Raw genomic sequence first — 25,367 nt, forward strand, 5'->3', positions numbered from 1 at the left:
GAATATTAGTGCCAGAAGCAACATCAGGGGAAGATCTTGGCCTCTCTGCCTTGTTGTTGGCACTCCAGAATAAGAGGCTGGCCACTATGTGAGACAGAATGCTGGACTTGATGGACCACTGGTATGATCCACCGAGGCTCTTCTGATGTTCTTGTTAACTGTTATCCCACCATATCTTCACAATAATCCTTTGGATTTGACAGAGGGGTCAGTGGTCACAGCCAACCAGAAGCTGTTTTGACCAGGTCCTCTGAAGAAGCAGCAAAGAAATATTTTAAATAAATAAATCGTACTTCTTTTGTTTAGGAGGACAGTGAGCATTTTGTTTGAACCTTGCCGTGTACCATTAATAATAATAAACTGCTGTCAAATAAAAACTGACTCATGGGGCAATGCCCTCATGGGGTTTTTGAGGCAAGAGATGAACAGAGGTGATAGCCATTGTCTTCCTCTGCATAGCAACCCTGGTTTTCCTTGGTGGTCTCCCATCCAAGTACTAACCAGGGCTGACTCTACTTAACTTCCAGGCTGATGAGCTTAGGTTCGTCTGGGCTATTCCGGTTGCTACAATACACACAACTATGTGCCACAAAATATCCTTCTTTAGCTGTTCCTAACCAAGTGCACTCCAGAAGTTTTACGACCTCTCTTAAAAACTTCCACAGAGCCCCTAGGGACTGTTTGGTTTCCCATTTTGCACTGTGACAATGCTGTCAGCACACACAAAAACATACCAGTTCTTTTAACTCCCTCTGTCTGTCGCAGAGCTGCTCATACATTTTTTTCCCCACATCGGTGCTCTCGAGAGTTGATATGATCTGAAGCTGGGTGTCTTTGTTGTCAATTATGTTGTATTCGAGCATCAGGCAAAGAATCTGACAGCAGAAAAGATAAAGAGGTCGGCTGTGAGGAAGCTCCTTACCGAAAGGTGACAAGCAGCGTTTGCTCAAAACATTTCCACTGTTTCAGTCGCCATGTTTTACCAACCCACCAGCCCACCCCTTCCCTGAGGAGCAGTGACACTATGAAGTGATTTACTCAATTTTATCTGGTTGGGAGAACAGATAGTGGCTGGTCCAAGTTTACAAAGAGAACTTCATGGCAGGATGAAGATTTGAACCCACCTGTCCCCAAGCTGTAACACCACTCTAGCTCTAAGAGGGCATACTTTACCCAACCCTACACCTGGTTTCTTCAGCTGCCCTCTATTTATTTATGTACTAGGCTTATGGTCTGCCTTTCTTACTGAGACCCAAAGCTGATTACACAATGCGAGGTGATACAATCAACATGAAAACACATCCAGTAAGTAAAGGACTACAACTACAGTAATCTGAATAAGCACAGCACATTAGACATGATACTCTTTCCCCACCAATTTTGACTGAGAATGAGAAATGGTTCATTCAAGCAAGTGCTGATAAAGACTTAGAAACTTATCGCTTAAAAACACATTAAAAAGAGAAATATCAATATGTATTTTTGAAAATCGAATCCCGTAGCTCTTAGCATCTTCTGAAAATCAAAGGCCATACCAAGAACAGTTTATTGGATCGGGAACTTCTTTAACTACAAGGCCATCTATCAGGGAACCTCAGAAATCGTAGTCTTTGTTGCAACACCAAATTTGGCTGGAGAATTCCCAGGGTTTCTTCTGTTGGGAAGAAGTAGCCTTTAAATTGGCTTTAATGTATAGTTTTAAGCACACTTGTTTCAAACTTCTGGTCCCCACTGTAAATGAAAGGATTTGGTACCCTCTTGGTTGGTACCCTCCATTGAACAAGAAAATAGCTGTATTACTTTGGGTATTACCTCCACCATAGTCTGGTTGCCTCTCAAAGCAAGCAGCATACAAGGTCCTAGCTTGTTTTCCGCTAGAGAGAGCAGGAACTTTTTCGTCTTATAACAAGAGCCCATTAAAATATGGACCTGAAAGAAGGGAAGAGAGGTTCAAGTTAGAGAAGAAGGCCTTTTCAAAAAGGCAGTGCTCTTCTTTAAGAAATGCCAATGCAGATTCATCAACAAATCACTGCCTCCTGAGAGAAAATTATCCTTCCCAACAGGTTTGGTAAGTCTACTGAAAAGGCGTTTTAAAAGTTCTTTCAATTAGTTACTTTCACTATTTTGCCACTGGATTCTAACTTTGTAGCACTTTGCATTCTTAACCTCTGCCCACCAGCTACACGCAGATCTGCTCACTGTACCCCATTCCACTGTCTGATGGAGTATGCATGCAGATGAAAGCTTACATTCTGAATGAAACTTTGTTGGTCTTAAGGGTGCTACTGGACTCCTACTTTGATCACTGTTCCTTTCAACTCTGCCCAGAGATTGCGCCCAGGAAAAAAAATCAGGAGTGGATCTGGAATTTGTGAAGTTCCATTGCCACCTTTTGTCTCAGAGGTTCAATCTCTTAAGATTACACCCGTTTGCTCCATCCCTTTTCCCTGGGGTGGGTGGGTTGACCCAGCCTGCACAAAACCTGTTGTCCACTCCCTCTCTCTCCCTGGGCAACAGTCTGGGAAGACTAGAGGAACAGCCTACAGGCCCAGAACAGAAAACCAAAAGCATATTCAATTTGCTAGCGTGCGCTCCTCTCAAACATATCTCCTCCTCCTCCTGGTTACAAGACCCTCCCATACAGGACTTTCCAATCAAAAGACACTCTCTGGGATTTGCAAAAGAAAGAGTTGGGGCAATTTGCACAGGGCAAGTCGTTGATACGCTAAAAAAAAAAAAAGACAGCCAGATGGCATTGATCCAGACACCCCTAACAGAGCTAGAACCCTCACTGCCTTCATATCCCTTTTGGGAAATCTGCATGTGATTGTCAGGGCCAGTCATTTCTGTCGTATCTCTTTGGAACTGTGCAAGCCCAGGCCCTGTCCAGATGCAGGCATCATACCATGCTGGCAAACAGCTCCCCGTCATCATCGCAAGCCACACCACCAGGGCTGTAGAGCTGAAACCAGCCATCCTTGCCTGCTCGAACACTCAGCAAGCACGAATGGACCTGGGGGGAAGGCAAAACGGAAGGTGAGGATTTCTCTCCACAACGTGACTGATTGTCCTTCTAACCGAGAAGAAAGCTGGCAACTCAGACAGTGGTTGGATTCTGTGGATACATAAACTTTTCTCTAATGGCAGAAGATGCCTTATGAAGGAGGAAAGAGCCAGCAGAATGGCATCCAGCCCAGTACTGTCTACATTGATGGGTTGACCAGCACACATAATTTAAAAACCAAAATCAGCATTAGTGGTGACCATACAGGAGCGTTCACTTATGGTGCATCAAATGGGCATGTTGAAAGAATTACCCAAATAGTGAGGGTAATGTAACACCTGATCCAATGGGAGCGAAACAAGGCCTTTGTTCTGTGCAATGGAATTAAGAGAACATAAGAGAAGCCATGTCGGATCAGGCCAGTAGCCCATCCAGTCCAACACAGTGGCCAAAAAACCAGGTGCCATCAGGAGGTTCATCAGTGGGGCCAGGACACTAGAAGCCCTCCCACTGTTGTCCCCCCCAAGCACCAAGAATACAGAGCATCACTTGCCCCAGACAGAGAGTTCCATCAGTACGCTGTGTCTAATAGCCACTGATGAACCTCTGCTCCATATATTTATCCAATCCCCTCTTGAAGCCACCTATGCATGTAGCTGCCACCACTTCTTGTGGAATTAATCTGAGGTGGGGTAGGTTGTGCTTTAGTGCCGTTATGTATATGACACCAACAGGGACCATACAAAATGTGAGTCTGAATGTGGCTCCCAACTTATACAGCCTCTCCTTCAGCGCACTGGTGAGAGCTGCTAGGGCTGCCTTCACACATTGTTGTTTGACTCACTCAGGTAAATCCATTTGCAAATGGCTGTAACAGTGCGCTTTCCAACCACATGTGTGGACGCAGCCCAAATGGTAAACAGAGGAAAAGCCTCAGAGTATTTGTCTTGGCTATTTCAACAAATCAAGGGAAGGTAAAAAAACCCACAACCAACCCGCTAGTTTCATACAGGAAATTAAATCTCGCTGGTTATAGGCCCTGTACATCAACAACAGGTCTCAGACATTCAGGGTGAGGCCGTGTGTTTATATAGGAGGCATGAGGTCATTTCTAATATGGCCATCTCGTTCCCCAAGGACTGAAATTGTTGGGGCCAAAATCAAGGCAGCCAAGCAGAGAGGCCCAGGTCCTCTACACTGGAGCCACTTACAGGCCAAGCACTTTGACAAACAACACTCCTCTCCCCTTTGATTGCTGGGCTGGAAAGAGACTTACTTCTTGTCTTGGATCTTCTGCAAATCTTTGAATGACGTACTTCAGCTCCCTTCAAAGGGCAAAAAGACAAAACAAAAGCAGAGAGAGAGGGAGAGTTAACTGCTGGTCAGCTACCAAATTTATACAGCTGTCTCCTTCATTTTGGTTACACTTAAGAGTGATGGATGGCCTCTTTCCTGGAAAGGCTATAATGATGTAGTGGAGAAATTTCTGAAGAAAAAGCTATGGAAGTCTTAAAGGGGTGATCTCAAAGACTGGGTTTATTGGCCAGGGACACTGGCCTCAGACATTCAAGCATTGCAAAGTCACCCCCCAGTTGTTCTGCCAGACCTCCAACCCTTCCGCATCTCCAGCCTCAGCTCCTCCTATCACCAGGCAAGGTACACATTCATACTAGTCATGTATACTAGAAGCTCTGCTTGGACATTAGGATGCAGGTGAGAGACAGCATGCTTAAATGCTTCCTGTGTCAACAAGTTCAAATGCACCCTAAATGCAGAAAACTAGTAATTCAGTTAAAAAAACACAATGCCTTATAAGTAGAAAACTAGCAATTCAGCTAAAGAGCTAGGCTGGAATTCTCTCTCTCTCTTTCTCTGATCTGTTAGTTTTCCAAGCAGATGAGGCTGCTTCGCTTCACACATACAATTCTCCCCACCAATCCTCAAAAGCATGGCATCATTCTGAATGTACTGATCGCTGAAGGCTCTGTGTGAATTCCAAGAGGATTCAGAATCACTCCCTGCTAATTGTAGCCTTCAAGCTCCATGAATCCTGACTTTAAGTTTACTTTTATTTGAGAAGGTTTAACAGACAAGTTTTTCTCTCAGGACAATGGAAGCATTTGGAACCTAGAAGGCAGTAACTTCCAGGGCACCTACTCTCAAGACTGGGCTTTCCCTCAAGGTGACATTTTCCTTCAGAAACCACCTTGTTGTTGTGGATGTCAACCACCAAAACCCAGCAACTAATATACCATTATACTACTATGCCAATTGCTGCTGTTGTTGTTTTTTTCTTTAAAAGCCTCAAAAAGTACAGACCCGAGGTGTGTGTGTGTGTGTGTGAGGGGGCGGGATGACTGCTGCAAAGGCAGGAAAAAATGGCTGCTGTGTAGAAGGGTGGGGCCAAGGAAACCCAGACTTCTCTACCCATAGCAGCCAGTACGGCTCTGTCGTGACCTTTCCCAAAATCATGCAGCCAAGCAGGTTTGGCAAAGATTACAGTGAAGTTGAGAGAAATTCAGGAACACTATAATGCTGCGGGAAAGCAGAGGGACCACTTCCCCAAAGCATCTGACCCGCAGCAAACAGCCAGTGTGGAAACTGCTGCCGTCAGCTGAGTCATTTGAGTGCTACAGTTCTGATTCTACAGAACCTCAAGCTGAGAAGCGGAAGAAACAGTAAGCCATGAACCTTTATTACTTAACGAAAACACTGTAAGCAATCATATAGTTACAAGCAAACAGGCACTTACTTTGTGAACTTCTCATGTGCAAGAGCCCTGAAATGAAACACGCAATGTTGTTAGCTTTCTTATGGTCCCCCTTTTTCCTTCATACAGTTGCTTCCTAAAATAACAATGACTATACAGATTCTGAAAGACAGAATTGGGCCAAGGCTAGCCCAGTCTCATCGGATCCTGGAAGCTAAGGAGGGTCAGCCATGGCTAGTATTTGGATGGGAGACACCAAGGAATACCAGGGTCATGATACAGAAACAGGCAATGGCAAATCACCTCTGGACAACTCTTGCCCTGAAAACCCTACAGTCACCATAAGTCAGCTAGAACTTGATGACACTTTCCACCACCATACAGATTCTGCAAACATTAGAACAAAAGCACTGTATGGGTTATATGAGAGCATTGGGGAGAGAGCATTTTTTTTCAATGAGTCAAACAAACAAAGCACCAATCAAAGTAATAGATCAGTTACAGGGAACTCTGGACACTATCACTTTGTGTTGAGAGCGCCGTTTATGTCTTAATAGTTTCCTGCAATTTAGTGGGAAAATTGTTCGCCCCCCCCCCCCCCAGTCTCAAAGATGGTCATCAAAATGGAGCGTCCTCGTTAGACATTCCATGAGGCTGTGTTTCAAACATGTGTGTTGGCTTTAAACTGCACATATTGGCTTTTCACTGTTTGCTCTGGGTTTTAACTACCTCAATGGCTCACCATGGTTTTGATCTCGCAGCTTCTGCTGTTAGCTGTCTTGAGTTTGCAAAGAAATAAGATGGGAGTTTGTAAATATTTTAAATAAATAAATAGCCACTCTTGAAAAGGGTCATTTAAATGTGGTACTGGAGGACAGTTTTACGCATACCATGGACTGCCAAAAAGAAAACTTAACTGGTTCTAGAGCAAATCAAACTTGAGCTCTCCCTAGAAGCTGAAATGACTAAACTGAGGCTATAGTACTTTGGTCATATTATGAGAAGGCAAGAGTCACTGGAAAAGACAGTAGTGGTTAGAAAAGTTGAAGGCAGCAGGAAAAAGAGGAAGACTGAGCATGAGATAGATTGACTCAATCCACGAAGCTACAGCCCACCAGAGCAAGCCTGTTATCTATAGGCGCCATTAATTCACAGAGTCACCATAGGCTGGAAGTGACTTGACAGCACTTAAAACACACAACTTGAGAAGAAACAGACTCTTCCCAATGAAATGCCTATATTGTTTCATATGGCATTCCGGTGTTAATCCCTCCTTCCTAATTGATATTTTAAAATGTTTTTATATGTGTATTTTTGCTCTGGTTAATTGTTTTAATGATGTGTTTTTGTTAGTTTTAATGGCTTTTAAGACGTGGTTTTCATCTTATTTTTCAATTTGTTAGCTGCCTTAGGTGGACACAGTAGACCTTTAAACAAACAAAATAAATAATGTATTCTCTCTGTGGGAATAATGAATGAGGACCCAGTCTACTTTACACATTGCTGATGTTTGAATTATGGTGTGTGTGTGTGTGTGTGCCCATCCCTTGTGTTTTCAAGTTGCAACCCTATGCACAGTTGTCCAGGATGAAGAGAGACACAAGCACAAATGGAGCTGATTGGAATGCCCTAGCAATATGGGAATGCTGATTAGGAACTGCAGCTGATAGAAAAAGAGCACTTCAGGGCAGCTGGGGAAGTTGAGCCTACCTCACAAATGTGGATGGGTAATAATGGGGCAGAACCCAGAGGTAGGAGAATGGGCCTCCATTTCAGATAGCAGGTTGTGGATTCATGTTTAAAAAACCACTCCAACTCCATACAAGTAGAAAGCTAGCACACAGCAGGAAGGAATGGTCTACTCCTCCTCTTTCCTTGCTGTGCCAGTTTTCTGTTTGCAAGGAAGTTTACTAATATAGTGGAGCATCCCAAAAATGTGATCCTCCCCCAGCAGTCTGAGGTGGTAGAGTCCATTCCTGCCACTCAAGCTGCTTCAATGGCAACCATCTCCACCTCATCCATGTGTCTGAAAGTAGAACTGAAATGTTTCCAAAGGCCTTGATGCAACTTTGAAAGATTTTAATCTGGTGACTGAGCCAAATGTTTTTGTTTTTTTACTGCATCCAATCACTTGCCTGTCAAGTCAAGTTGCCACTTTTAATAGGCTTGCTCCTTTTGCCTGATGATCCACTGCATGAAAACTTATTAAATGGGTCTGGGTGGACACGCCTGCGCTTCTTCCCCTACCTATGCTCTGACACCTTTCCAGAGCTGCATTTCAAATATTCTGCACGTCCCTCTTTAGAAGACATGCTCTTTTCAGGCTGTGTTGAAGATCCAGGAAGATATCACTTAATTATTTTTTAACACACTATTGTTTACCTAAAAACAATCCTGAGGTTCTTCCTTCAAGGTTAACTACAGCTAAATTACATGATCAAAGGATTTCTGTTTTGTTAGACATCAGATTATGCTAGAGCGTAAATAAGATTGCACTCATAGGTCATGAGAAACCTTCCCTCATGACAGGCATGAGTTCACCTTGTTGCCAGTGCTTGGAAGCTCCCTTGTACTCCTCACAAAAAGCACAGCTTTAATTAAACTCCAGTTTGCCCCGTTGTTCCAATGGTGCCCTTTGGGTGTCTGGTGTAGAATCTTGGCTTGTGTGAAGAAAATGAACTCCAGTTTGCCCAGACATTGTCATTTGGACATCACAGAATATTGGAATTTGAGCCTGCCTTTGGCAGGGGAGGGCGGGATATAAAAATAAATTTATTATTATTATTAACACAATCTGAGTCCAGCAGCAACTTAAAGACCAACAAGGGTTCCACGGTATAAGAGAGTCAGTGCTCCCTGGGGAACCTTGTTGATCTTTAAGGTACCACTGGACTCAAACTTTGCTCTTCCATTGAGGACCAACATGGCTACCCACCTGAAAACTACCTGCATGGAGTCTCTGGGGAGATGTAGACAAAGCAGGCAATACTGATTGAGATGGACCCATGGTCTGATTCATTGTTTCAGAATAGACATAATGTGAAAACGTAATTTAGTTAAACTAACAATGGTTAGCATAACTATTTGCATGTAGGCTGTTCCACTAACTATGATTAGTTAGGGTCTAAAGGCCTAGGATCCAAAGTTGACTTATTAATCACAGTTTGTCTTAACTATGGTTTTGTGTGACGCATAAACTGTGACATGCTGGCTTGATCCTGTTTTAGTCCAGGTTTGTTCCTAAATGACCTGATACAGAGATTTGAGTTATCCTGATTTCATAAACCAACCCTAGTTAAAATAAACTGTGGTTTCAAGTTATCTGAGCCAGAGCATCTTTACATATTCATATGATGCCAAAGCAGCAACTGCCAGGTGGACAGGACCCCAAATAGGGGCAAATATTTACACTATCTATATGTTCTTGGGCAATAAAATTTAACCTACCAAAGCTGCTAGTTCCCACCTAAAAACTGAAAATACTGAATAACAGGTGTGGCTCTAGTTGAGGTATACATATATTCTGTTCCACCTCCACCCCCAGAGCTTATCTCAAAAGAATATTCTTGAATATAACATGTAGCCCATTTGCTAGAGAGTATGGCCTTATCATGAGATCTCATATAACCCTACCGCTTTAATACCTAATGGATTTTCACTTGGGTGAGTTTGTATCTACCACAGGTTTTAGAAGAAACTTCTCAAGAGTGGGTTCTTCAAAGTAGGTTCATGTGACAAATGAAAGCCCATGAATCACAGGCAGAAACTGACACCACTGGGATGTTCTGCAGTAAAAAAAGATTTAAGACCTTCTCTTGGCAAATGAACTAAAGCTGAAATTAACCTATGGGGAAATTCCATCATAGAAGAAGCTAATGGAAATTTTCAGTGACAGAAATTGCACACTTGTAAACAGGATTTTCTGCTCCATCCCAATCCCAGGTGTGTTCATTAATTGTGCTGCAATTAAGGTACGGTCACGTCTAATTAGTGTTGCATGTTAGTACAACCGTTAATGGTCATTCTCACAGAGGGCGTTGCATCATGGTATCGATTTGCAATCTGCCCTGGGGGCCATTTGCTAGAACAACTCACTCAGGGAAAACAGTGCAGGGTGCCACTTGGCCTGCCCAGCCTTCCTGAAGCTCATGCAGTTGTGAAGCTAGGCCTTCCATGGCACCAAAGGCACTGAGGGATGCAATAAGCTGGCAAATTGGACAATTACAGGCTGTAATGTTCACCCTCTGAGAGCTGCATTTCATAAACATCAGCGTCATTAATGGGTTTCAAAGGGAAGCTATCAACGTCTCTTCCATGGTATCCAAATAGCGCTTACGAAACAAAGCAAGTTTTTGTTATTTTAATGATGCACCCTTGCACTTATTCTCCATGTACATCAGCACAATCACTCATTTTGTTGCAGCATCCTACTAGATAACTGATCCCATCGACTAGTTACTTTCTGGGAAGCAAGTTCAGCCCACTCGGAGTCTTGGGCTAACAGGACACTCACACACACATATCCTCTTCACCATGAGAAGTGAGTAAGTGACAAACTGGCTTATATTGCAGTTAGGCTGAAAAAAGGAGAAGACAGAAAGAGATCATCTTTCAGGAAGCACTCTGAGCTCTGGCCTTGGAACCTGAACTGTCAAGCATACCAATAAATTGCCACCCCTTTCCTACTCAGGGATGCATTTTTGAACTGGGAAAGCTAATGAAGCATCCCACGAAGAAGAAGAGGAGTTGGTTTTATACCCTGCTTTTCACTACCCCAAAGAGTCTGGGAGTGGCTTACAATCACCTTCCCTTCCTCTTCCTATGACAGAGACCCTGAGAGGCAGGTGGGGCTGAGAGAGCTCCAAGAGAACTGGGACTAGCCCAGCGTCACCCCGCAGGAGGAGGAGCGGAGAATCAAACCCAGCTCTCCAGATCAGAGTCTGCTGTTCTTAACCCCTACATCAAACTGGCAGAGGAGGTAGCGGCAATGGGCAAGAGGGGGAGGCACCAGCAGCATGCAAAAGAGCCGGTGGGAGGAGCAAGACTGAAGGGCAGCATATGATTTGCTGTTTGGAGACAGTGAGGAGGAGCCAGACTGAAGCTGTCTGACCAGCACTCGATTTGCTGGTATGCCTGACAGTTCGCTTTTGGAGGTGGGCTCGGTCTATATGTGAAGAATGATCTCCAAGCTCTCTTTATTTTATTAAAATACTTATGCCCAGGGTTGTTGTTTTTTTGTAGCAGGAGCTCCTTTGTATAGTAGGCCACACACCCCTGATGTAGCCAATCCTCCAAGAGCTTACAGAACTCTTAGTACAGGGCCTACTGTAAGCTCCAGGAGGATTGGCTACATCAGGGGTGTGGGGCCTAATATGCAAAGGAGTTCCTGCTACAATAAAAGCCCTGTTTATATTCCCCCCCTTTCCTTATGTTTCAAGTCAGTTTTCAAATCACAGTTTTAAGCTTGCATCCATCTTCAACCTCATTTCAAACCCCTTTAACTTTCAGAACTTGTTTTCCAGGCAACACCAAGTGTGAAGCATGCTCAACGTGGCTGAGTTCTCCAACTGCAGTTCAGGGGGAGGGCAGGAATTTTGCTTGAGGGAGGGACACTAAACAGAGGGAGAGCACATTCCTGATTCAGAAAGGCCCACTTCACTGAGCAGGAAAGCCAGCATTAGGTCTATTCTGGTTCTAGACGGTTAAACGCAATTGAATAGTGCCAATCTCCCTCAACTTTGTATGCATGTTTATCAGATTGTTCTGTATGCCTTATCTTTTGTTTGTCTTTTTTATTGCAGGCTAGCAAAATGCATGCCATTACAGACGGGATGGAAACTGTCAACAAGTCACAGCCGACTTAGGGTGACCGGTAAGGTTTTCCATTGACTGCCTCTGCATAGCATAAGAACGTAAGAGAAACCATGTTGGATCAGGCCAATGGCCCATATAGTCCAACACTCTGTGTCACACAGTGGCCAAAAAACCCAAGTGCCATCAGGAGGTCCACCAATGGAGCTAGAAGCCCTCCCACTGTGCCCCTCCAAGCACCAAGAATACAGAGCATCACTGCCCCAGACAGAGAGTTCCAACAATACGCTGGACTTCCTTGGTAGCCTCCTATCTCACTACTAAACAGGGCTAACCCTGCTTAGATTCTGAGATCTGAGGAGACTGGACTAGCCTGTGCTATCCAGCTCAAGACCATTACAGAAAGAGGGGGGAAAGGGTTTGTGTACTCGGAGGACTGTTCAGTCGGAGGTAATGATGCTTCCTGACCCAGACTCTCCAGCAATGGAACATTGGAAGCGCTATATAAATGATGATGATGTCATGCAGACACTAAAAATTTATCTACTAGTTGCCTCAGGCAGGAATCCAGAGAGGCAACATAAAAATGCCTTAAAGAAGAAGAAGATGAAGATATTGGATTTATATCCCGCCCTCCACTCCGAAGAGTCTCAGAGCGGCTCACAATCTCCTTTACCTTCCTCCCCCACAACAGACACCCTGTGAGGTGGGTGGGGCTGGAGAGGGCTCTCACAGCAGCTGCCCTTTCAAGGACAACCTCTGCCAGAGCTATGCCTGACCCAAGGCCATGCTAGCAGGTGCAAGTGGAGGAGTGAAGAATCAAACCCGGTTCTCCCAGATAAGAGTCCGCACACTTAACCACTACACGATACTGGCTCTCCAACACCAAACTGGCTCTCCAATAAAACAATAAATAAATATATAGACCCACTCCTTAAATATCACAGTAAAAGCCTTGTAAACCAGCAACAGGGCTGGCCCTAAACTGTCTGGCACCCTAGACAAAACTAACTTCTGCCCCACTCCCGCTTTAAACTGTCTTTAGAGGCCTTAAGCGTAGACTGAGGCTTAACAATTAAAATGTAAAAAGAAAAAAGAGCCGAAGAAGCACCTTATTGTCACCAACTTACTCTTTGGGGAATGGGATGGGTTGAAGCAAACTGGCAAGAGCAGGTCTCCAGTCATCGTAGTTTGATCTAAAATGAAAAAAAAGAATAGACTCAGTTAGTCTAAAAATGCATGGTGCAGAATTCACAGGTTGCTTATCTGCTGTTAAAATTCTTCAGACCTGAGCGGTCTATTAAAAACAGTGGATATCTCAGGAAGGAGGTTCTTTGCATACAGACAGTGAACTTGTACACTGGAACTTCAGAGCTTGCAGAGCCCAGAGTGTGTTACATTTTTCAGTGGCAGTGTGAAAATTTCCTGCCCCCCTTTTTCCCACTGCAGCCCACTGATCTCCACAAAATGGCTCTCCTTTGGGACTGGGAACCCTGAGGAATAACATGCCGGCGGGGGCTGGGGGGGGGCTTAAACAGCAGGAAGGGAGAATCAGTGGAAATTCCCATCACAGTCTGGATCCAGCCCAACATGTGTTTACGCCTCTATGCTAACTGACTAAAAGGAAAAAAAATGAATGAAACCCTCAATCAGAACACAACCAATAACAGGAAGAATCAATATATCGAACTGTTTTATATCGCAGTGCTGTCTTAAAACTGAGCCAATGAAATAGGGCTGCCAAGCTCCCGCCAGGGGGATCCCCACTCCTAAAGAGCCCTGTCGTCACACATGCCCTGCATGATGATGTCACCTGGAAATGACATCATCATGTCAGGCACGTTGCACTGGGGACACTCTAGGATTTGTGGTGAAATTCTATGATACCATAACAGAAGAGTCTCCCCCTCACAGTGGTGGAAGCACTTGGAAGCACTGCTACAATTCAGCTTCTGCATTCTGAACAAAGGCAGGATGAATCCTCACAATGCAAGCGGCATTTTGCATATTTATTGTTCACTTTTATTTAAAAATATTTGTACTCCACACTTTCACCCAACTCAAGGTCCCCAAGATGGCAAGCATTAAAACATCTCAAACATTAAAACAGCATCTAAAACACACATATGTATATAATATTTTAAACAAATAAAACAGCCCTGTCAGATACACTAGTAGTATAATTTCTGTGTGAAAATTTATTGGGTACAAACTGGGTCACAACTAATGTCAGCTGGCAAAAACAAAGATATTACTGAAGGCGAATGGTACTCTCCCAAGAGCTCTTAAAAGAACTCTGATATCAGTGTGCCTTTAAATCACAAAATGTTATTAGATCATTATCAGCTTTTTTTTAACCAAAAAACTTCAAAAGTGTGGATTCTTTTCTTTAAAATAAAAGGATCCAGGAAATTACACACCTGTCAGTCTTTCTGCCTCTGTTCTGAGAAATGGAAGGAACTAATTATTATAGACAGAATTGCTACTCATTTAGAAGAACAAGCTTTTCCTGAGGAAGAATGGCATGGCTTCTGCAGAAGGAAGACTTTTCAACCAAATGACACCAACACTGTAGGCCTCCTAGTGCTGTCTGACTATTAAGGACCCTCGAGTTTCAAGTAAACTGGACCAAGGGGTCCAGTTCTACAAGCCCCTGAACAAACTGCCCACAGCCATTATTGTAATGGTGAAAAATGAAAGAAAGAAAAAAATCCTGGAAAAGTGCCCCACCTCATGAGGGAGGGAGAAGGAGCTGGCTAGACGCACAGTTCTGCCAGGCCAGATCTACACCGGCAAGGAGCTTCCTTCTCTGGACTAGGCAAGACTCATGACAGCTCAAAGTTGTCATTAGTCTGGCTGGATGAGATGCCTCCCTTCCCACTCCCTCCTGTTGCCCAGGAAACTTATTAAAGGAGGGGGGGGGGGGAGACCCAGCCTGGGATCCTTAAAATGATGGCCCAATATATTCCTGAATATTTCTAGAAATATATGGGACACAGATACCAGTATTTCTGAGAATCCCAAATATTTTTGGAACCAGATATATCCAAGCACATATCCCAAATAAATTTGACTGAAGATACCTGTATACCAATCTCAAAAAATCTAAGCACTTTACAGAGGATTCTTGGGCACTTTCTAGTTTATTTTTGGAGGGCATCAGCCAGCCAGGATTAATTATTGTTCCACATAAACTGAGAGCGCTATAGATTGCACCCATGCTAGCTAGTCATTGCTGGGAATGGTCTTTTGGAAAGCCTGTTTGTTGTTATCTGTATTTTATCAAATGCCGACACTCACCCCTTAAAGGTCCAAATGCTTTACATATGAGATCTGTAACTGGAGCTCTTGCCCCCTTCCCATAAAAAAGCAGACGTGGAATCTGCATTCAATAGAGCTGCAAACTTTTATGCTGGTCCCTCTAGCTGCCCCCTTAGTATCAGTTTGGTTTGCAGCAATTATCAGGTGATGATATTTAACTTTATGCCAATAAAAACTTCCAGTGGCCATTTCTCCTGATTAAACCTCTATTAAAGGCAGAACATTTTCCCTCCCTGTCCGGCTGGTAACTTTAGCATTTGACTGAGGCCCGTAAGAGACCCCTTGTAAGCTTCTGAAAAGCCCCAGCTTCTTAGGAACACAGCTTGTGAAACACTGGTAAAAAGTGATTTAAAAGCAGATTAGAGGAAAACTTGTGGCTTTCAGCAAGAGTCTCAATACCCTGACTTCAGAACCTAAGGAAGCTTACCATTTACATAGAAGGCATTAATCAACAGCTAGAAGTTGTCCAACCCAGTTTGGTGCCCAGCAGGAACTCATCTGCATATTAGGCCACACACCCTGATGTCACCGTTGTTTTGCGCAGTCACAGCCAGAACATGTTTACATATTAGACCACACCTTCCGACACCAAGCCAGACAGACCTGCGTTCCTGCTCAAAAAAAGCCCTGGTGCCCACCTCACTCAGCCAGCTGATTAGGGCTGCTTATCAGGGTCATCCCCTTAAAATTTCCAAGCATGCCAAAAAGTTAACAGCAGCTGCTCACCCTTTGCTGTGCAATCCAATCTGCAGAATTCATGGACTGCTCATGGCAAGCATGGTTGCCAAACAGGCAAAGGGGCTTGGAGCCACCCCACACCCCTGTTTTGCAGCTGAAGCCCTGCAGTACCTCAAGCCTGCCACACTGAGTGTCTGCAGAAAATTAAATAAGCCCCTACCTAAATTTCGTATTTTGCTCCGGGCCACTGCTCTCGTTGGCCCACAGACACAAGAGGACCTTTCCTCCCTTTCCCAGTGTCATCTTTCGGCTCCAGCGAAAAAAACTGCCCTTGGAGGTCACGTACAGCCGAAACAATCCCAAAACATATTAGCAGCCACGGGCAACCTTGATAAACATGACATCAGAGAATGCACTGGGGGTATTCAAAGTATGGGGCTGACCTAGCGGAGAATGCAGAGAAGGCAAGGCCAAGCACAGGGGGGTGGGGGAGAGAAAGAAGTGACACTAGACAAGCAGCAACCTTTCCACTTGCATTTCTGTCCGCTCCTCTCCAGTCCCAAGCAAGAGTTGCACACTTCAAAGTCCATGAAAATAAATGGGCTGAGAAGGATGTCAAGCACAGCTTTAGGATTGCATTGTTAATTGCTCAGTTATTATGTTTTGCAGCTAGCATACTGATCTGCACACAGACTTAACAGCAAGTGCCACAAACCCAGCACAACAACACATGCAGCAGACTGGCCATTCAACTTTCCAAGGAAGCTCTTGGTGGGATGCTGGGGCCAGGAACAAGCACAGCCAAGGCCCTGAGGCAGTTCTAGTAGCACTGGGGAAGTTGGTTAGCTTGTGCCCTTCAAGCAGCATCGAGGACCAATGTCTGCTCACCAGTTGCCTCCCCCCATGCCATCCATGGAAGCAGGGCTTTTTTGTAGCAGGAATTCCTTTGCATAGTAGGTCGCACCCTCCTGATGTAGCCAGTCCTCCTGGAACTTAAAGTAGGCCCTGTACTAACAGCCCTGTAAGTTGTTGGAGGATTGGCTACATCAGGTGTATGTGGTCTAATATGCAAAGGAGTTCCTGCTACAAAAAAAGCCCTGCCTGGAAGCAACAGGTGAGCAGCCTATTGTCACCCTTGGTGGCTAGCTCCCAAGTTGAGTGGCGCTTGCGGTCCCGGCTCACAGTGTCACAGGGACTGGTAAACCTGGGTTGAGACTGAGCCATTTCACACTTCCCAGACTACCTCTGATAACCTAGTACATTTTTTTGGAGAAACAGAAAATGTTATGCATTTAAATCCATACCCTTGGGCATGAAATCCCCTCTTCCGGTTACAAGGGATTTGGAACCAGGAAAGGTGGCTGAGTCCTGAATGCGACTTCCGGAATTGTTCTATCTGCCTCCTCTTTTGTTCCTGCCAAATTTTAATCGAGGGTATGAAGAAATGTTTGTCCATATATTGTTTTTGACCCAAAGGGTTTTTTTTGTGTGGACTGGATATTTTCAAGCCATGACAGACAGAAAAAAAGCCCCCAAATTAATTGTGATGCTCCCTCTAGTCGCAGAAAAAGCAACCAGCCAATGTGTAATAGTTGCAGAGACCCTCTAAAAATATAAACACGCTACTTTGCATTGTCAATTCATCTCCTTCATTTAACACAGCCTTTTATTTCCATCTACACTACCATCTGCACAAATCGTTATCTTAAAAGCTGGGTTATATGTCACCTCTCTCATTTTGTGATGGAGGCCCTATGTGCTTCCCTTCATGCTTCATTATCTGATCTTTCCTGCCCACTAATTTGCTGAGGAATGTAATGGACTGAGTTTCTTTTCTCCAGTTATAAAGGAAAAGACACAAAATGTTACAGCCTCTGTTACAAACCAACGTGGCTGATATTATTGACCCCTATGAACAATACACTGAAATCACAAGGATTATATTAACTGTCTCCTTTTCTCTCCAGCGGGGACCCAAAACAACATTTTCCCCCCTCCTTTTTAGCCTCACCCAAACAACTCTAGGAGGCAGGTAACCTTAGGCGGAGAGAGAAGGGGGGAGGGGGAAGGAGAGAGGGAGGGGAGGGAGAGAGAGACTGAGACTAGCCCATGGCCATCCAACAAACATGACACCACCATTCACTCTGAAAGCAGAGATATGCAGAAGTGCAACAAAGATCTCCATGGTCAGTGAAGATAAAAATAACAATTCTTATAAATGACTGTGCTAACCTGAAGATAGAGAGCGCATACCCCTATCAATGGTCTTATTCAGTATCCACAGTAAAAACAAAATACGTGCAGTGAGGACAGTGAAATTCCCTGTGGGATCTTAAGCTGGTGGCATCTAGGAATAGTTATACTGTAGTCCTAACTCATCCGAACTTTTCAGAGTGGGAAGGCTAAGAAGGGTTGGTCACAGTTAACACTGGGATGAGGGACCACTGAAGAAGACCAGGGTTGCTATGCAGAGGAAGCCAATGGCAAACCACTGCTGCTCACCAAATGAAAAAGCGTCATCAGTATCCTGAATGCTAAGGAGGGCTAGCCCAAGTTAGTACTTGGATGGGAGACTACCAAGGAAGTCCAGGGTTGCTACACAGAGACAGGAAACGGCAACCCACCTCTGTTCCTTTCTTTCCTTGAAAACCCTACAGGGTCACTTTAACTTGGCTGAGACTTGAAGGCACTTTTCAGCACCAAATGAAAAAGCAGGATCCAAGGTCCAATTCCCTTGACCCTCTGTGTGCAGGCAAAGTGTGAAACTGGTTGCATGCAGCCACATGGTCAGATTCCTTCTAAGTATGATGAAATGATGCACTTCCAAACAACCTTGTATGCTGGCAAGGTATAGGGAGCGACTGACGGAGCCTGCCACAACAATGAAACCCACTCAAACCTGAAAAGGAACCTAGAAGGCGATGATGCCATGAGATAAGAACTTGTTCAATGCATTCACAGTGACAATCAAGGTACAATCATAGAATCATACAGTTGGAAGGGACCTTCAGGGTCATCTAGTCCAATCCCCTGCACAATGCAGGAAATTCACAAATACCTCCCCCTAAACTCAAAGGATCTGCATTGCTGTCAAATGGTCATCTAGCCTCTGTTTAAAAACCTCCAAGGAAGGAGAGCCCACCACCTCCTGAGGATGCCTGTTCCACTGACGAACCGCTCTAACGGTCAAGAAGTTCTTCCTAATGTTGAGCCGGAAACTTTTGATTTAATTTCAACCCACTGGTTCTGGTCCTACCTTATGGGACCACAGAAAACAATTTCCCACCATCCTCTATATGACAATCCTTCAAGTACTTGAAGATGGTGATATCACCTCTCAGCCACCTCCCCTCCAGGCTAAGCATGCCCAGTTCCTTCAACCTTTCTTCATAGGGCTTGGCTCCAGACCCCTCACCACCTTCATTGCCCTCCTCTGAACCTGCTCCAGCTTGTCTATATCCTTCTTAAAATGCGGTGCCCAAAACTGAACACAATACTCCAGGTGAGGTCTTACCAGAGCAGAGTAAAGCGATACCATCACTTCATGTGATCTGGACACTACACTTCTGTTGATACAGCCCAAAATTGCATTTACCTTTTTAGCCACCATACTGTTGACTCATGTTCAGCGTATGGTCCACTAAGACCCCTAGATCCTTTTTGCACATACCACTGCTAAGACAAGTCTCCCCCATCCTATAGGCATGCATTGGATTTTTCCTACCTAAATGCAGAACTTTACATTTATTCCTGTTAAAAATTCATTTCATTGGTTTCAGCCCAGTTTTCCAGCCTGTCAAGATCATCCTGTATCCTGTTTCTGTCTTCTACTGTATGTGCAACCCCTCCCAGTTTAGTATCATCTGCCAATTTAATAAGCATTCCCTCAATGTACCCCTGGCAAAGATATCGTGAAAAGAACATCACTTAATAGAACAGAATCACAGAGTTAGAATTGATCTCCACCGTCATCTAGTCCAGCCCCCTGTACAATGCAGAAAATTCACAAGTACCTTCCCCCTACACATACACACAGTGACCCCTGCTCCAAGCCCAGACGATGGGAGATATACCATAAGGACTCTTGTATGGGAGATATAAGGATATTTTCCATAAGGACTCTTGGGCACATGTGGAGTCCACAGTCCCCATCCCTGACTGCCACATCCCTCATTGGGAAAATCAATTCAGAGTCAGCGCAGGGAGTTGAAAGGCCTGTAACTGGATTATCTTATATCGCTCTCGCTCATTCACGCAGACACATGTTGCCATCCTAAGAATGGTCTCCAGGGAGTAGGTCCTACTGAATAAAATGGGCATGAACAGACTTGCTGAGGATTGCTCCTGGAGACACCCCTGCCACACACACCAAAACACAAGCACATATCAGACTGGCCCCGACCTGGTAGAACTCTCTGCCAGATGACATCCGGTTTCTGTGGGACCTTATGCAATTCTGCAGGGCCTGTAAGGCAGAGGTGTTCCACCAGGCATTTGGCTGAGGGCAGCAATGGTTTGTTACCCGGCAAGCACCTCCTCCTCCTATCCCCTGAATGCTTTAAAAGTTTTCCTTCCCCTTTTCCCCCCACCGCAGCATGATGCCCTGGTAGTTCAAGATGGGGGGAGGGGGAAAGAAACATAAAGGGCGCCATCTGAGATTTTTATAATTTTAATCAATTTGCTGTGTTGCTTTTAACTGACATATTGCTTTAGTGTATGTTGTACATTGCCTAGAGCTCGGCATGAGCTGGGATTGGGCAATTAATTAAGTTCAATAAATGATAATAATATTTTAGGAGAGCCACTGCATTTTCTTTTGGGGCAGGTCCTCCAGGAGCTGGCACAGGCTGAAAACCCACATGGTAGAGTCACTGCTTAGAAGAAGCAGAAGGATGACTGGCAGGCAAAGAGCAACCCCAAGCTACAGGCACTGGACACCCTGGCCTTGCCAAATATGCTCAGGGGTCAGGAGGCAAACAAAAGCTGGCCCTTTTCATCAGCTGGATGCTATTTTTGGAGTTCCACCGGCAGGCCCAGCTGTCTGTAGCAGACATTAGACACGATTGCCAGCATGAGATTTATTACTCCGCTATTTGCACATCCTTGCTGGATTCCCACAGATGTGGAAAGAAGACAAGCCAGATGGAAATCCATCCCCCTCCCCGCCCCCACTGCTTTACTCAGGCAGAGGCACAGTAATAGCGATACTCACAGCATCTTGAGTATCTCCACGTAGCAACCAAGGACCCGATCTGCCTGCGGGCTGAGCTCGATGCTCATGGTGCTGCAGGTGGGGCTGACCATCAAGCAGTCGATCAGGTTGGGCTCGCTGTCGTTGCCGACGTTGGCCGTCATCTTCTGGTTGGCCGTGTTGTTGCGCTCGACTTCCACGTGGACCTCGTTGGACGTGACGATGACAGACTTCAGACGAGACTCAGTCAAGGTGGCCTCTTGGGACACCAAGTCGGGGCTTGTGTGGAGGAGACGGAGGGGCAAGTTGGGTTTGCGGTCGCAGGGCTGCTGGCAGCCGTTCCGAATTTCCTTCAGGCTCGGCGAGTTGTCCCGGCTGAAGTTTTTTGGGTTTTTTTTTAAAAGAAAGTGTAAATAACTATATTAGCCAGACATAACAGACAGAGCAGGGAAAGAAGCCAGACTGTAAAGCTGAACTGTGTTGCAGTGGCTGAGGTGGATTTTTGTATTGTTTTGGTTTTGCGTCTGTTACAATTGTGTGATTCTATTTATAGCAGAAGAAAAACAAACATCTTCAGAAAGAATTTTGCACCACAAGACCTCTCTTTTTAAAGTCTGCAAACTCTGCTGCAACAGAGAGGAATGAGCTCGCCTTTTTGATGACGCACTCACTGCGATGCAATATATATTCTGGTATGCAGCTGGCTACAGTTCAGGAACTGTTCTTGCTGAAGAGCCCATTTGAAGAAGAGGCAGAAGATGGCAGACCAGGACACCTTCAACCCAACAGCTTGCTAATGTTCCCCAGACACTGTTCCCTACCCACACTCTTGCTTCTAAGCTGGCAATGGCAGGGGATCGGGAAAGGGCTACCATGCATGCATGCATGTTTGGACTAGGGTTTTCCAGTTGTTTATCCCTGTCATAAATCATCCCAGGCTCAGTGCTAAAGTTCATCTATCAAAAGACAAAATATATATGCATATGAATGTCACACACGTTATAGGTGACATTTTCCCCATAACCCAGGGAAGTGGAGTCCCATTCCTTTCCAAATCACCAGTGTATTTCACAGGGAAAGCCAAAGCCATTTAAAAGTACAGTCCCTTCTCATATCTGATGTACCACCATGTATATTTGGTTCTTGGGTGTCCAAAACCCCAACACCATAAGTCATGAATCAACCACAAGCATCCACATGACATACTGCACTGTGAAGGAGGGTTGGGAACGTGACGTTTAGAGTACTGACCTGTTGATGAATTCTTCATAACAAGAATAAATGGCTGCTAAGCAGACTGCGACGAGGTTTGGCAGGACCCTGGGATGGGGGCACTGCCCAGTAGGACCGTGCATGCTGGAACAGAAACAAAATGGCAACAGTCTGAGAGTGCAAACAGGGCCAATATCATTGCACACACACACCCCCCCCCAATGCATGTAGGGATTCCAAGTGCAACAAGTTAACTAGAGGGTGGTAAGAAGACTTTGAGTAGTATATAAATGTAATGTGTCTATGCAGGAAAGTAGTACGAAAGCCAGTTTGGTGTGGTGGGTAAGTGCGTGGACTCTTATCTGGGAGAACCGGGTTTGATTCCCCACTCCTCCACTCGCAGCTGCTGGCAGGGCCAGTGCTAGGCTTTCTGGCGCCCTAGGCGAATCACCCACTAGCACCCCCTCCCATTATTAAAAAATATAGGGAAAATGAAGAGCGCCAAACTTGAAACTTTTTACATTTTAATTTACTGATTTTTTTAAAAAAAAATTTTTTAAATGTGACAAGTTATTTTAAAAATTGTGAGAATAAGTGCTTGCCGGCCATGCCAGGAAGGAGGGTGGTAGAATAGGATGAGGTGAGAGGGGGGTGGCTTGGTGATGGGAGAGGACAAGGTGACAGTGGTCAGGAGCCAGAGTCATGCGTCGGGGAAGGGGCGCCCAGTGGTGCCCCCTAGGCCAGGTGGTGCCCTAGGCAACTGCCTACTTTGCTTATCTCCATGCACCGGCCCTGGCTGCTGGAATGGCCTTGGGTCAGCCATAGCTTTCACAGGAGCTGTCCTTGAAAGGGCAGCTGCTATAAAAGCTCTCTCAACCCCACCCACCTCATAGGGTGTCTGTTGTGGGGGGGGGAGGTAAAGGAGATTGTGATAGATTGAGATTGTGATACTCTGAGATTCAGAGTATAGGGCGGGATATAAATCCAGTATCATCTTCTTCTACATATGTTGTATAGTAATAATTTTAAGAAATAGAAATCTTAAATGGAACCCTCCAGTCCTTGTTCCATGGAAACCAGCTCTGTATCATCTGAAACAACTCTAAGATTTCCAGATCTGCTTGCTCCTTCCCAGTGCATCCCGGGTCTATCAGTCTTTTGCCTGTCTTTTGCTTTCAAAGTAACTGCTTGATCTGAACATTAGTGCCTAACAAATACCTCTCATTCATATGTTGCATTTTTAGGTGGATGCCTAAAACAAAACAACAACAACAGCCCATAATGTAAGAAGCCATCCTCTGTCTCAAGCCATCCAACAAAATTCCCAGCCGGCTGTTAAATTTTTAACAATCTGATCAGTAAAATTGCATTTGGCAATTAACGGGAACTGAGTAATGAAAAACTAAATGGCTTAATGGCAGAACTGGCTGATTTTTTTTTTTTTTGCTATGTATCAAAAAGGTTCCAACCGTAACCTATAGACTTTACCTTAATTTTGCTTAGGATGGCACTGCAAGAGAGATAGAAATTGTGACTCAACAAGCACTGACCTGTGAATAAATTTCTTCACCACTTCCATGCCAGCGTTGAGTTCGTTCAAGGCCAGAATGTACTCCTGAGTGAAGAGCCTCAACCGAGGGCACTTTCCAAAATCCTGCCCGATAAACACGAAAGAATGATTAATGTCTCAGGAAAACATCAGCAGTGCCTTCAAACTATGGGGGAAATGTGCCTTGACATACTTGAATGATGTGGAAATGGAGGTCACCTTGTCATCCTTCTGCACTTCTGCAATGCCAGGAGTTGACAAAGAGAACCTTTTCTCCCTCTCCCCAAATACTAAAACTTGAGGGCATTTAGTGAAACTGTTGGGCAGTAGGTTCAGGATGGGCAAAAGGAAATGCTACTTTATGCAGAGAGTGATTAAAATGTCGAATTGGCTGCTGAGGATGTAGTGATGGCTACAGGCATGATAGCTTTAAAGAAGGATTAGACGGATCCATGGAGGACAGGCCTACCAATGGCCTCTAGCCATAATAACTAAAGAGAACCTCCATGTTCAGAAGCTGTAAACCTCTGACTCCCAGTTCCAGGAGTCAACAGCAGTGGAAGCCCTTTGGCCTCTGTGCCATGTTAACAGAACTCCAGAGAAACTGCTTGGCTACTGTGTGAGACAGGATGTCGGATTAGGTGGACCACTGATCCAGCAGGGCTCTTCTTATGTTCTTATGATCTGTTCTAATTAGCAGCTTCTTGCCAAGGTCTAAAGCAAAGGAAGATCTTCCTCAAGACCTGGGCTCTTTAAATATTAAACTTCTTTTAAAACAGAAAAGCTACCTAAATAAAACGATATTGATGCCCTACCCAAATAAATACTTGTGTATTATCTGTGTGTACCATTCTATCTCCACAAATGAAATTTTGATTTTTAAAATATGCTTTGACATTAAGAGGGACATATCTGAGGGACCGCCTCTCCCCATGTGTGCCCTGGAGGGTTCTACACTCAAGAGAATCAACATCTGCTGGTTGTCCCCGGCCCAACGGACATCTGTCTAGCTTCAACTAGGGCCAGGGCCTTTTCTGCCCTGGCCCCAGCCTGGTGGAACATGCTCCCATTGGAGGTTAGATCCCTGTCAGAGTTGTTATCTTTTCACAGAGCCTGTAAGATGGAGCTGTTCTACTAGGTCTTTGGCTGAGGCAGCAGGCATCCAAACTACATCAACCTGGCCTCCCTTGCTAAAGCACGCTATAGTCTAACAGAAGTGTGCTGGAGTACACCATCTGATGGTCCATTTGTAATGTGGAACTGTTTGATTCATTGGTCAGCTAAATATTGCGCTGTTGTGCATTACTCTGTCTTCTGCTCTGTAATGAAGAGGTTAATTGTTTGAATGTACTGGTTTTAATTCTATTGTTCTTATTGTCCGATTATGTTGTAGTCCGCCCTGAGTTCACAGGGTAAGGTGAAATATAAATTCCCCAAATAAATAAATAATTTAAAGAAATTATATGCTATTATTTTTGAACTCCCAACTGCTTTATGGTATATGCATATTGCAAAGCAACAAAGAAATTTCCCCGAATGGAAAAGTCAGTCCCAGGAAGCTCTCTTTGAATGTGTATATTGTCCCTTCATTCTGAACCTCACCTGACCCTGACCCCAAGCATTTTGACCCATAGGTCTTCCACCTGTCTTGAAATTGCTTCTATTAATTAAGTTCTGATAGCATCTAAGCACAAACTTTTGGGGCTCTACAGGGCCGGATCTAGGGGGGGCAGGGGAGGCACCAAATTGGGTATGGAGTCCATTGTATTCTATGGGACCATAAGATAGAATGGACCATAAGGGGGAGTCATTTTTTAATTTTGCCCCCCCCCTCTCAAAAAACATGTAGATCTGATCCTGGGGCTCTACCAGGTTGAGGTATGGATTGGGA

At 44.7% G+C, this 25,367-nt stretch overlaps 1 protein-coding gene across 2 annotated transcripts in view; it reads right to left on the reverse strand.

Moving 5' to 3' along the window:
• Window positions 1-25,367, reverse strand: part of CMIP (c-Maf inducing protein) — a 206,629-nt gene that overhangs the window by 7,522 nt on the left and 173,740 nt on the right. For both annotated transcript variants that reach the window (XM_060254529.1, XM_060254530.1), the window contains 9 exons: window positions 23,478-23,581; window positions 21,967-22,071; window positions 20,737-21,090; window positions 12,656-12,721; window positions 5,757-5,783; window positions 4,281-4,329; window positions 2,906-3,013; window positions 1,813-1,929; window positions 735-875 (listed from right to left, as the gene is read on the reverse strand). In XM_060254529.1, coding sequence (XP_060110512.1) covers window positions 735-875; window positions 1,813-1,929; window positions 2,906-3,013; window positions 4,281-4,329; window positions 5,757-5,783; window positions 12,656-12,721; window positions 20,737-21,090; window positions 21,967-22,071; window positions 23,478-23,581 — 1,071 coding nt within the window. The remainder of the gene's footprint in view (window positions 1-734; window positions 876-1,812; window positions 1,930-2,905; window positions 3,014-4,280; window positions 4,330-5,756; window positions 5,784-12,655; window positions 12,722-20,736; window positions 21,091-21,966; window positions 22,072-23,477; window positions 23,582-25,367) is intronic.

This window comes from Heteronotia binoei, chromosome 14 (genome assembly GCF_032191835.1).
Source record: "Heteronotia binoei isolate CCM8104 ecotype False Entrance Well chromosome 14, APGP_CSIRO_Hbin_v1, whole genome shotgun sequence".
Classification (NCBI taxonomy): Eukaryota; Metazoa; Chordata; class Lepidosauria; order Squamata; family Gekkonidae; genus Heteronotia; species Heteronotia binoei.